At 51.2% G+C, this 13,057-nt stretch overlaps 1 protein-coding gene across 1 annotated transcript in view; it reads right to left on the bottom strand.

Moving 5' to 3' along the window:
* The window catches only part of AK9 (adenylate kinase 9), a 1,007,389-nt gene that overhangs the window by 690,165 nt on the left and 304,167 nt on the right, over window positions 1-13,057 (bottom strand). The window contains exons 11-12 of the mRNA XM_033936269.1: window positions 2,798-2,937; window positions 2,530-2,710 (exon numbers count right to left, since the gene is read on the bottom strand). Coding sequence (XP_033792160.1) covers window positions 2,530-2,710; window positions 2,798-2,937 — 321 coding nt within the window. The remainder of the gene's footprint in view (window positions 1-2,529; window positions 2,711-2,797; window positions 2,938-13,057) is intronic.

The following is a 13,057-nucleotide window of genomic DNA, read 5'->3' as shown; positions in this document are numbered from 1 at the left end:
GGCCACATTACCAAAAGGATGTGCTGAGAGTTGAGTCGGTTCAAAGAATGGCCACCAAAATGGTCTCGGGACTCAAAGACCTCCCGTATGAAGAAAGGCTGAATAAATTGCAGCTATATTCACTTGAAGAACGTAGAGAGAGAGGAGACATGATAGAGACGTTTAAATATATCACCGGCCGTATTGAGGTGGAGGATGATATCTTCTTTTTTAAAGGCCCCTCTGCCACAAGAGGCCATCCGCTGAAAATCAGGGGTGGGAAATTTCATGGCGACACCAGGAAGTTCTTCTTCACCGAAAGGGTGGTCGATCGTTGGAATGAACTTCCACCTCAGGTGATTCAGGCCAGCAGCGTGAAGGATTTTAAAAGGAAATGGGATACACATGTGGGATCTCTAGGGAGGTAAATTCAGGGGGGTAGGGTTGTTGGAGTGGGCAGACTTGATGGGCTGTGGCCCTTTTCTGCCGTCATCTTCTATGTTTCTATGTTTCTATCTCAGGAGAAGATTTAGCTGATTTCCCTGAAGACGAAGACTTCCCCATCAAGGAAGGTTTGAGTGAGGTCGAGGTTGAAGGTTTTGGCCCCGTAGAAGAATTTGATGGAGTCGAGATCGGGGCCAGAATTGGGGTAGAAGTTTTGGTTGAAGACAGATCCATTCCCCGAAGATTTTCTCAATCTGAACTAGACGTTTAAGGGCTCAATTTTGAAGTGTAGCACAGCGGGTGCATGACTCCGGATGATGGTCAGGTCCTAAACACTTATGTGGGTCAGTGATGGAGATCGCGCATTGACACCGGCTATACTTCTTGAACCCTGTGACCGGCCAGGACATGGAATGAAAGACAGCCGTGGCAAAATCGAAGCCCACAGGCTGAGGCCACGGAGTAGGCCCCGCTGTGACATGATTGAAAAAACAATCTAAACTCTTATTTAAAAAAAATAAATAAATAAAAAATCAAACGTACAGATAACAGTGACCCTGTAAAGAAAATACACAAGCCGTGGTGAGAGAAGGCACAAGTAGAACTAACTCTCGCGCAGAGCCTTGAAACGAGTGCTTCTCAGCTCCGTGGAAAACTTAGAACTGAGGAGACGCACGCCCTATGTCGGGTGGGAAGGCACTCATAGAAACATAGAAGATGACGGCAGATAAGGGCCATAGCCCATCAGGTCTGCCCACTCTACTGACCCACCCCCAAGTCTACTATCCTAGGGACCCCACTCTTGGTGACAGGTTCCCTTGGCTTAACCCTCTAAGGGATCCCACATGGGCATCCCATTTGCTCTTAAATTCTTGCAGCTGTTTGCCTCGATCACCTACACCGGGAGCTCGTTCCAAGAATCAACCACTCTCTCGGTGAAGAAATATTTCCTGGTGTCGCCATGAAATTTCCCACCCCTGAGCATGATCTTGCATTTCTTAGCGTTAAAGCCCAGCTGCCAGGTCGAGGACCAAAGCTCCAACAAATGTAGGTCCTGTGTCACTCGTGCATGCGCAGTACGGCAGTCGCAAACTTTCTAAAAGTTCTTCAAGCAAGTCTGCTTGTAAAACTGTCCACACCGGGGCTCCATGGATGATGTCATCCATATGTTGAGAATATGCTGCCTGCTTGTACTGGGATAATCCATGCTACCGATCCAGGGCAAGCAAGGGCTTTCCCCATGTCTTTCTCAATAATAGACTATGGACTATAAAGGTTAGAGCTCTTCAGCTTGGAAAAGAGAAGGCTGAAGGGAGATATGATTGAAGTTTACAAAATCCTAAGTGGAGTAGAATGGGTACAAGTGGATCGATTTTTCACTCCGTCAAAAATTACAAAGACTAGGGGACACTTGATAAAGTTACAAGGAAATACTTTTAAAACCAATAGGAGGAAATAATTTTTCACTCAGAGAATAGTTAAGCTCTGGAACGCATTGCCAGAGGTTGTGGTAAGAGCAGATAGCGTAGCTGGTTTTATGAAAAGTTTGGACAATTTCCTGGAGGAAAAGTCCATAGTCTGTTATTAAGAGGGACATGGGGGAAGCCACTGCTTGCCCTGGATCGGTAGCATGGAATGTTGACAGGTATTAGTTGGTCTGACCCAGTAAGGCTATTCTTATGTAGGGTACATTGTCCATCCCTCTGCCAATATTCTAGAAAAATAATTGTCTAGTTCTCTTTTTAAAAAAAACTTCCAGTGGTGGGATGCACACCTTTACCCTCAGGAACTTATCTACTCTCAGGCTTTTTCCACCCATTGTGTTTACAAGTTACTGTGTTCCTGGGAACAATTATAGCAGAAAAGTTGGTTTTGCCTGACCTATAATCAAGAGCACATTATCAGATTCAAACATCTTTTCTTAACTTTATTAAAGCTTGATGGGTGGCTAAAAAGCATGCTACAGAGGCTAGAGGAATACTTTATATAATTTTAAAACTTTAAGAAAAAATTACTCCATCAGTTACTGTATTGGTTGAATTGTTTTCTTCCTTCTTGAATTCCAGACTAATAAGTGCTAGACATGACTGAAACGGGAAAGCCTACCTTTCCACTATACTTGTCTGCAAACAGGTTGCAAAGAGTTGTTTTCCCAGAAGATGGAGGCCCCATGATGACAATCTTACATGGTAGGAGTGGCATAGGCGGAATAAGATAAGGACGAGGGTTCAACTTGAATTTCCAGAGTGCCTCTTCAGATGAAAGTAAGTACATTTTATCCAGGAAGCTGCAATAAAAGAAAAATGTTTAAAATGTAACCTAAAGCTGCAGACATAAAACTAACGATCTCAAGAGCACATTGAATGTTGCTTACCTGACAGCAAACTCTGCTAATCCTTTCTTAATGTAACCTTCCTTTAATGCTACAGGACATATATTGCCCCACCGGCTCCTACGCCACCTATATCTGGGCCCCATGTGAAAGGAGGAGGAAAGAGCCCGAAAAAGTTCATCCTAGAAGTAAAATGGACAGGAAGGAAACGTAACAAATGCATACAATTGTTTAGGCCCATTTTCAACTCTGTGGTGTTCTAAATATTTTAAAATAAAATAGTTTCATTGCTGCCCTTTGATCTCTGGCTGCTTCCATTCCTTTCTGACAGAGAAACATTCTTTATTTTCCATCCTTCTTAAATGAGAGCTAGATGCACTAAACAAGATCGGTGAGACTACATGGGTCCGCTCCAATCCGATTTTTGGCCAATTTTAAAAAAGCTATTGCATGATGCATGCAAACAATTCTTGTGGAGGTTTGTTGAAATCCCAATCTCTCCCATCTCACACATGTGCTGAGCCAGCAGGGGAGGCCCGAACAGCTGAGATGCAGGGGTAGCCCCATAGCAGCCTCCTGCCACTCAGCTGTTCAGGGCAAGAAACCTATTTTTCCTTTTTTTAAAAAAGACACAGATGACGACCTTGCCAATGATGACCCTCCATAACATCATGCCAACGATCCAGCACCGGGGATTGACCCCCCCACCCATGCCCATTCCCTCCTGCCTTGCTGAACACCCTCCCACCAAGAAAAAAAAAATTCGACAAGAGGGATGCCCACTCCCTCCAGCCAATGAAGGCACCCCTGAAACAGGTGCCACCCCCTCCCAAACCATCCCTTACCCTCCCCTCTCCCCCCTGACAAGAGGGATGCCCATTCCCTCCTGCCACAGACACTCTACCAAACCCCATGACCACCCCCCAACCTGGTACCTTTTTCAGAACTTGGGAGCAAGAGTGAAATATGGTCCCTCCAGCTCCAAGGTCCGCCAATCCAAAATGAAACATAGAAACATAGAAGATGACGGCAGATAAGGGCCATAGCCCATCAGGTCTGCCTACTCTACTGACCCACCCCCAAGTCTACTATCCTAGGGATCCCACTCCTGGTGACAGGTTCCCTTGGCTTAACCCTCTATGGGATCCCAAATGGGCATCCCATTTGCTCTTAAATTCTTGCACGCTGTTTGCCTCAATCACCTGCACCGGGAGCTTGTTCCAAGGATCAACCACTCTCTCGGTGAAGAAATATTTCCTGGTGTCGCCATGAAATTTCCCGCCCCTGAGTTTGAGCAGATGCCCTCTTGTGGCTGAGGGTCCTTTGAGAAAGAGAATCTCTTCTTCCATCTCGATACGGCCGGTAATATACTTAAACGTCTCGATCATGTCTCCTCTCTCCCTACGTTCCTCGAGTGAGTACAGCCGCAAATTTTTCAGCCTTTCCTCGTACGATAGATCCTTGAGCCCCGAGACCATCCTGATGGCCATCCGTTGCACCCACTCTCGGCACATCTTTTCGGTAGTGTGGCCTCCAGAATTACACATAGTATTCCAAATGAGGTCTCACCATGGTTCTGTATAATGGCATTATCCCAGGACAAGCAGGCATGATATTCTCACATGTGGGTGACGTCATCTACGGAGCCCCGATGCGGACAGCTTTTTCAAGCAAACTTGATTGAAGATTTTAAGTTTGCTCTGCTGTTCCACGCATGCGTGCCTTCCTGCTCCACTAGAGGGCGCATCTCCCCCTCGTGGTCTCCAGTTCAAATTTTTTCGCTGAGCCTAGAAGTCGTGTATTTTTAGGCTCTGCCCCAACTGCCTTCTAGCACCGCAATTTTTTCTTGTTTTATTGATTTAGTCGCTGTGCGCGTTTTTTTCTGATTTTTACTTATCTGTTCCTGCTTCATTTTGACCGACCCGGAGGCTTATGGGTCATCGCGGCCGCGTGGCTACTTGGGCCGCGGCCAGTTTCGTTTTCTATGTCTCGGCCTTTGACCGGCTTTAAAAAGTGCACCCGGTGCGAGCGGCTTCTTTCCCTCACAGACCCGCATCGCCGGTGCATCCTCTGCCTGGGGGCCGCCCATCCAACTGACTCCTGCCCCCAGTGTGCTACTTTTCAGAACCGGGCCCTCCGTCGAAGAAAAGCCCACATGGCAGACCTTTTCACTGCCGACCAACCCACTACCTCGGCCTCGAGGTCGGCCCCGGCCTTGACCTCGGCCCCGAATACCTCGGGCACCACCTCGAGACTCGACCCCGAAAACCTCGGGACAGCAAAAAGCCTCGGCTCCGGGTAAGTCTCCTCTTCCTTCTTCAGGTTCCGCACCAGCGAAGAAGCCAGTCTCGGGGACACCGGTGACGCATGGTGGAAGCCCCATGCTTTCAGCCCCGGCGAAGCCTTCCAAGCCTTCGGGTCGTGCCTCCACCACACGGGAATACTCTGATACAAGGTCGCCCCCGGTGGAGTGCACCGAGGCATCGGACATGCCCTCGATGCTGTCCGTGCCCATTTTCCAGGACCTGCTCCGGGCGATGATCTCGTCGGAGCTGTCTGCCGCGCTGGCCCATCTACAACCGGCCCCGACTTCGACCTCGCGAGCGCCGGACCAGCCTGAGCCTCGCGTCGAGCCCCCTTGGGGAAAAGTGCGCCAGCTTCGCCGCATTCAATCCTCCTCGGATTCCTTGCCGAGGCGCCCGAGACGCTCTCCCTCCACGGACCACCACGGGGCAAAGCGTCGCGCTAAAACGACCGAAACCTCAAACCGCCGTACCTCTAAGAAGGCCCGGAGTTCGCCCACACTACGAGGCTGTTCACCGACGCCCCGTACAGGACCGCTGAAAGTGACTGAGTTATCACTCTCCAACCCAAACATCCTCCTAACTCCCCCTTGGACCGGGGCTCCGAGCCGAGGTCCCAGGCTTTCGCCGAGGGAGTCCGGGTCGAGGTCACCGATTCGACATCGATCGGTACCCCGTACCCCGGCATCGTCTCCGAGGGGCTCCTCGAGACGACGTAGGTCCTCGACCCCAGAACACTGCTACAGTGTTTCCCCGGTCTTGGAGCGCGGATCGGAGCATGAACCTCGATACTCGAGGGAAGCCTCCCCGTCCTTCTCCGCCCGACGGAGGTCTCGTTCACCGTCCCCACACGGGGCCCCGGGAACGTCCCGCCCCTCCTTCACTCGCTTTGTCCAGGACATGGGCCACGCTCTGGACTTAGACCTCCAGTCCGACTCAAGATACTCTAAAGAGTACCTGGCGGAGCTGGATTTGCCGTCACCGCCCAGAGAGTCCCTTCGCTTACCACCCATCCGGTACTCCAACAGGCTTTCTTCAGGAATCTGGAGACCCCCTATATGGTAACAGCTGTCCCCTCCAAAATGGAGTCCAAATACCGTACAGTACCATACCCCGGGTTTGAGCAACCACAGCTCTCCCACCAGTCGCTGTTGGTAGAATCTTCCCTGAAAAAGGCTCACCCCTCCTGGGTCTCAGCGGCGGTCCCCCCAGGTCGAGAGGGTCGGACCCTTGACAAGTTCGACAGAAGACTGTACCAGAACTCTATGATGGCCTCTAGGGTACAAAGTTACACTTTCACCTTCACGTCCTACTTGAAACATCTCATTGGATTGTTGGGAGCCTTTGCAACCGACCTGCCGGCCTCACGCCAAGGAGCTTTTAATCTGCTCCTGGAGGTTTTCTCCAACCTACACCTCCATTTATTTCACACGGCCTATGATGGCTTCGAACTTTCATCCAGAGTGGCAGCCTTCGCTATCGCCATGCGCCGCCTAGCCTGGTTACGCCTTGTCGACATGGACCCCAACTTACAGGACCGGTTGGCTAACCTCCCCTGCGTGGGCAAAGAACTTTTTGATGACACTATCGAGGCAGCTACGAAACGCCTGTCAGAACACGAACGCTCATTTGCCTCCCTCATTCGGCAAAAGCCGAAACCGCCAGCGTCCAGGCCGTTCAGGGCCCCTCCATGCCGCTACCCTCAAAAATCTACCCCTGCCTTCTCACGGCCTCCACCCCGACGCCCGCAAGCTCACCATCGGGCTCCGCCCAAGTCCCAGCCGCCTACAACCGCCAAACCATCCCCGTCCTTTTGACGGGATAAGCGGATGGGGGCTGGCCCCCTCCGCCTCAGCCCCAGGCCTCCTTCCCATCGGGGGACGCCTCAGAGCCTTCTACCCGCGCTGGGAACAAGTCACGTCGGACGCATGGGTCCTTGGCGTGATCTCATCAGGATACTCTCTCAACTTTCAGGAAAACCCTCCAGACAATCCTCCAAGGGTGTGCCCTCCCAACCGAACTCAGTTACCCCTCCTTCTCTCAGAAGCTCGAGAACTGCTTCGCCTATGGGCAGTGGAGGTGGTTCCCCCCGACCAACGGGGGAAAGGGTTCTACTCCCGTTACTTCCTGGTACCGAAGAAGACGGGAGACCTGCGCCCAATTCTAGACTTGAGGCGACTCAACAAATTTCTGGTGCGGGAAAAGCTCCGGATGCTTTCCCTACCGATTCTCTACCCTCTCATCGACGAGGGCGATTGGCTCTGCTCCCTCGATCTGAAGGAAGCCTACACACATGTTCCAGTGCACCCTGCTCACCGCAAGTTCCTGCGCTTTCAGGTGGGGGACCTACACCTACAATACCGAGTCCTCCCCTTTGGAATGGCGTCATCACCCCGAGTCTTCACGAAGTGCCTCGTGGTGGTCGCAGCTGCCTTACGTTCTCAGGGCCTCCAGGTATTCCCCTACCTGGACGACTGCCTGATCAAAGCCTCGTCCAGGGAGGGGGTTATCTCAGCGACCCGACAGACTATTATTTACCTTCAAGGTCTGGGGTTCGAGGTAAACTTCCTAAAATCCCAGCTGCGCCCCTCTCAGTTCTTACAGTTCATCGGGGACGTGCTGGATACGGTTCAGCCTCCGCTCCTTCCTTCCCCCTCCACATCAAGAGGCGTTAGTAAGTCTGAGTCGAAGGATTTCGCTGCTGACCTCCGTATCAGCTCGGCAGATGATGACTCTTCTGGGCCACATGGCCTCTACCGTCCACGTCATACCCTTCGCCCGCCTCCACCTGAGGACTCCTCAATGGACCCTGGCCTCCCAATGGCGTCAGGACCGGGACCCAATCGACCGTCCAGTGACAGTGACTCCTTCCTTGCAACGATCGCTCCTCTGGTGGGCCGACTCTTCAAATCTGTCCAAAGGTTTACTTTTTCTCGCCCCTCCACACAGCAAGGTACTCACCACGGATTCGTCGGAATACGCTTGGGGAGCTCATCTGGATGGCCTACGCACTCAGGGGATGTGGTCAACAGAGGACCGCCGCTGCCACATCAACGTGCTGGAGCTTCGGGTCATCTATCTCGCCGCTGTGGCTTTTCAACATCTGCTCCATGACCGGGTGGTTCTCGTCCGAACTGACAACCAGGTAGCAACGTACTACGAAAACAAGCAAGGGGGGACGGGGTCCCGGGCCCTCTGCCAGGAAGCCCTGCGTCTCTGGAAGTGGGCAATCTCCAACAACATCTTCCTTCGAGCAGTGTACATACAAGGAGAGCGGAACTGTCTGGCAGACAGACTCAGCCGTCTCCTCCAGCCACACGAGTGGTCGCTGCACGCCCAAACCTTACGACAGGTGTTCGAGAAGTGGGGGACTCCTCAGATAGATCTGTTCGCCTCCCCCCTCAACCACAAACTCCCTCAATTCTGCTCCCGGATGTACTCCCCGGACCGCCTCGAGGCCGACGCCTTCCTCCTAGATTGGGAGGGAAGGTTTCTATACGCGTTTCCGCCTTTTCCTCTGATTCTGCGGACGCTGGCCCATCTCAAACCAGTGCGAGCTCGGACTAAAGAGGACTGCGAAGAATTGCAAAGAGACTTGAACAAACTAGGGGAATGGGCGACGAGATGGCAGATGAAGTTCAACGTTGAGAAATGTAAAGTACTACATGTGGGTAGCAGAAACCCAAGGTGCAGCTATACGATGGGAGGGATATTATTGAAGGAGAGTACTCAAGAAAGGGACTTGGGGGTAATGGTGGACATGACAATGAAGCCGACGGCACAGTGCACAGCGGCCGCTAAGAAGGCGAATAGAATGCTAGGCATAATCAAGAAGGGTATTACAACCAGAACAAAAGAAGTTATCCTGCCGTTGTATCGGGCGATGGTGCGTCCTCATCTGGAGTACTGCGTCCAATATTGGTCGCCGTACCTTAAGAAAGATATGGCGTTACTCGAGAGGGTTCAGAGAAGAGCGACACGTCTAATAAAAGGGATAGAAAACCTTTCATACGCTGAGAGATTAGAAAAACTGGGACTCTTTTCCCTGGAGAAGAGGAGACTTAGAGGGGATATGATAGAGACTTACAAGATCATGAAGGGCATAGAGAGAGTGGAGAGGGACAGATTCTTCAAACTTTCGAATAATAAAAGAACAAGAGGGCACTCAGAAAAGTTGAAAGGGGACAGATTCAGAACGAATGCTAGGAAGTTCTTCTTTACCCAACGTGTGGTGGACACCTGGAATGCGCTTCCAGAGGACGTAATAGGGCAGAGTACGGTACTGGGGTTCAAGAAAGGATTGGACAATTTCCTGTTGGAAAAGGGGATAGAGGGGTATAGATAGAGGATTACAGTTCAGGTCCTGGACCTGATGGGCCACCGCGTGTGCGAACTGCTGGGCACGATGGACCTCTGGTCTGACCCAGCGGAGGCACTGCTTATGTTCTTATGTTCTTATGATCTTGATTGCTCCTCGGTGGCCACGCCAGCCTTGGTTTTCCCTTCTACTTCAACTCAGTACCAGAGATCCACTGCCTCTGCCTCTGTTTCCCTCTCTACTATCGCAGAGCCAGGGCTCGCTGTTGCATCCAAATCTTCAGTCTCTTCATCTGAATGCTTGGTTTCTCTCCCCCTGACTTCTCTCCCTGTGTCGCAATCAGTCAAGGAAATACTGGAAGCCTCGAGGAAGGCCTCGACTAGAACCTGCTATTCCCAAAAGTGGACCAGATTCTCGTCCTGGTGCTCCTCACATGACCAGAACCCGGTGTCGGTCCCGGTCCCCTTGATCCTGGAGTATTTGCTCCATATTTCTCACTCCGGCCTGAGGACCAACTCCATTCGGGTACATCTTAGTGCAATTGCTGCCTTCCATCAACCCCTGGAAGGAAAAGCCCTTTCACTCCACCCCTCAGTTTCTCGTTTCATGAAAGGTCTTTTGAATGTCCACCCTCCTCTCAAACCTCCCCAGGTGGTTTGGGACCTTAATGTGGTGCTGGCTCAACTCATGAAACCCCCATTTGAGCCGTTAGACAAATGCCATCTGAAATTCCTCACTTGGAAGGTGATCTTCCTACTCGCACTCACTTCCGCTCGGCAGGTTAGCGAGCTACAGGCTCTGGTGGCGGACCCACCTTTCACTATATTCCATCACGACAAGGTGGTCCTCCGCACTAACCCTAAGTTCTTGCCTAAAGTGGTGTCTGATTTTCATCTCAACCAGTCCATCGTCTTGCCAGTATTTTTCCCCAAGCCCCACTCTCACCCCGGAGAGACGGCGCTGCACACGCTTGACTGTAAGAGAGCATTGGCCTTTTACCTCCAACGCACTCAGTCTCATCGGACAGTCCCACAATTGTTTTTGTCCTTCGACCCTAATCGGCTGGGTCGCCCAGTTTCCAAGCGCACCTTGTCCAACTGGTTGGCTGCTTGCATTTCTTTTTGCTACGCTCAGGCTGGTCTCGCGCTGCATGGTCGAGTAACAGGACATAAAGTCCGAGCGATGGCAACCTCCGTAGCTTTCCTCCGTTCCACACCCATTGAGGAAATCTGCAAGGCTACCATGTGGTCTTCGGTTCATACTTTCACCTCCCACTACTGCCTGGATACATTGTCCAGGAGCGATGGCCGTTTTGGCCAATCAGTATTGCGTAATCTATTTGCTTAAATTGCCAACTTCCCTCCATCCCTTTTCAGTTAGCTTGGAGGTCACCCACATGTGAGAATATCATGCCTGCTTGACCTGGGATAAAGCACAGTTACTTACCGTAACAGGTGTTATCCAGGGACACCAGGCATATATTCTCACAACCCGCCCGCCTCCCCGAGGTTGGCTTCTTTGCTGGTTAAGTGAACTGGAGACCACGAGGGGGAGATGCGCCCTCTAGTGGAGCAGGAAGGCACGCATGCGTGGAGCAGCAGAGCAAACTTAAAATCTTCAATCAAGTTTGCTTGAAAAAGCTGTCCGCATCGGGGCTCCGTAGATGACGTCACCCACATGTGAGAATATATTCCTGCTGTCCCTGGATAACACCTGTTACGGTAAGTAACTGTGCTTTATGACTTCAGGCTTCCGGCTGACGAAACTCCTGCGGTTGCAACCTAACAACTGTCTTGCCTTAGATGAAGGCTTCTCCACATGATCAGCAGTTTTCATGTCTGCGCTGATGATCACTCCCAAGTCTCATTATGTTGAAGTTCTAGCTAAGGTCTCACCATTCAAAGTGTAAGTTCTGCACGGATTTCTGCTGCTGAGGTGCATGATCTTGCATTTCTTAGCATTGAAGCCCAGCTGCCAAGTCGAGGACCAAAGCTCCAACAAATGTAGGTCCTGTGTCATACTATCGGGTGAATTGCCGTCTCTCACTATATTGCATAGTTTGGCATCGTCAGCGAATAACGTTATCTTACCTTGAAGCCCCTGAGTTAGGTCCCCTATGAATATGTTGAAAAGGAGCAGGCCCAAGACTGAGCCCTGCGGTACTCCACTGGTCACCTCCGATGTTTTAGAGAAGGTACCGTTAACTACCACCCTCTGAAGTCTGCCACTCAGCCAGTCATTGACCCATGTAATTAATGTTTCTCCCAGCCCCACTGATTTCATCTTGCTCAACAGCCTGCGATGCAGGACACTATCGAAAGCTTTGCTGAAGTCTAGGTATACGACGTCCACGGATTCTCCCAAGTCTAGCTGTTTTGTTACCCAGTCAAAGAAGCTGATAAGATTGGATTGGCAGGACCTACCCTTGGTGAATCCGTGTTGACTGGGATCCCGTAGATTCTCCTCATCCAAGATTGCTTCTAATTTACGTTTGATTAGTGTTTCCATGAGTTGTGCCTTCTCTCCTCGGTGCATCATGTGATGCACGGTGAGGGGCCTAAGACCCAGATTGGCTCAGATGCCTAAGGAACCCTCCCAAGGGGGAGCCAATCAGGGCCTTAGGTTCCTCTGTCTGTATCCTGGTATAAAGAGGGAGAAGCCCAAGGTCCTGATGGGCTCAGTCAAGCCAATCAGGGCCTTAGTCTCCTTCCTCTATCTCCCAAGATACAGAGGAAGGAGCTTAATGCCCTAATTGGCTCAGATGCCTAAGGAACCTCCCTGTGTATCACATGATGCACTGAGGAGAGAAGGCCCACCATTTTGGATCGGTGGGCCTTGGAGCTGGAGGGACTGTGATTTCCTCCTGCTCCCAACTTCTGAAAAAGGTACTGGGGGGGGGGTTGAGGATTTGGGGCAGCATCCTATCATGCCCCCAACTCTCCAGGCCACCCCCTTCCCACCACTTTTCAAACCACCCTCTTTCCTGTCTCCATTCCTACCACATCCCCAACACTCCTTACGACACTATACTTCATCATCCCCATCATTACAGACCAAGGCAGATACGGTGATCTTACCTCCCAGCACAAAAAAAACCACACCAGGAACCCTGCCAACCTCATCCCCATTCTACCCTCCCCACCAGCCCCCACCAGCAATAATCTCAAACTGGCACTCATCAATGCAAGATCAGTCAACAACAAGACCTTCCTCCTACACGACCTCATCTGTGACAAGACTTGGAATGCCTTCATGATCACTAAAACCTGGCTCCAAGACAATGATGGGATAGCACTAGGCGAACTATGTCCTCCAGGCTACCAGGCCCTAACTTGCTCATGTACCTCTGGGAAAGGAGGTGGCGTGACTACCATCATCAAGACCTCCACCACAAAAAACTGATAAACTCTATCAACATTCCCTCCCTAGAAGCTCTTGCTTTCACCATAGGCCACAAACACAAAATCGCCATCATACTCCTCTACAGAGCCCCCAACTCATATCCTAAAGACCCTCCTCGAATTCATCACCAAACTGTCCATCTCCCACAAACACGTGACCATCCTGGGATATTTCAATTTCCCAGACTACCCCAACACCTCAGGACAAAGAGACAGCTTCCTCTCCTCCCTCACCGACCTGGGATTTCACCAAGCTATAACCACCCCTACACGCTCAGCA

Source organism: Geotrypetes seraphini, chromosome 3, assembly GCF_902459505.1.
Source record: "Geotrypetes seraphini chromosome 3, aGeoSer1.1, whole genome shotgun sequence".
Taxonomy (NCBI): domain Eukaryota; kingdom Metazoa; phylum Chordata; class Amphibia; order Gymnophiona; family Dermophiidae; genus Geotrypetes; species Geotrypetes seraphini.
This window is presented reverse-complemented; position numbering and strand designations above follow the sequence as displayed.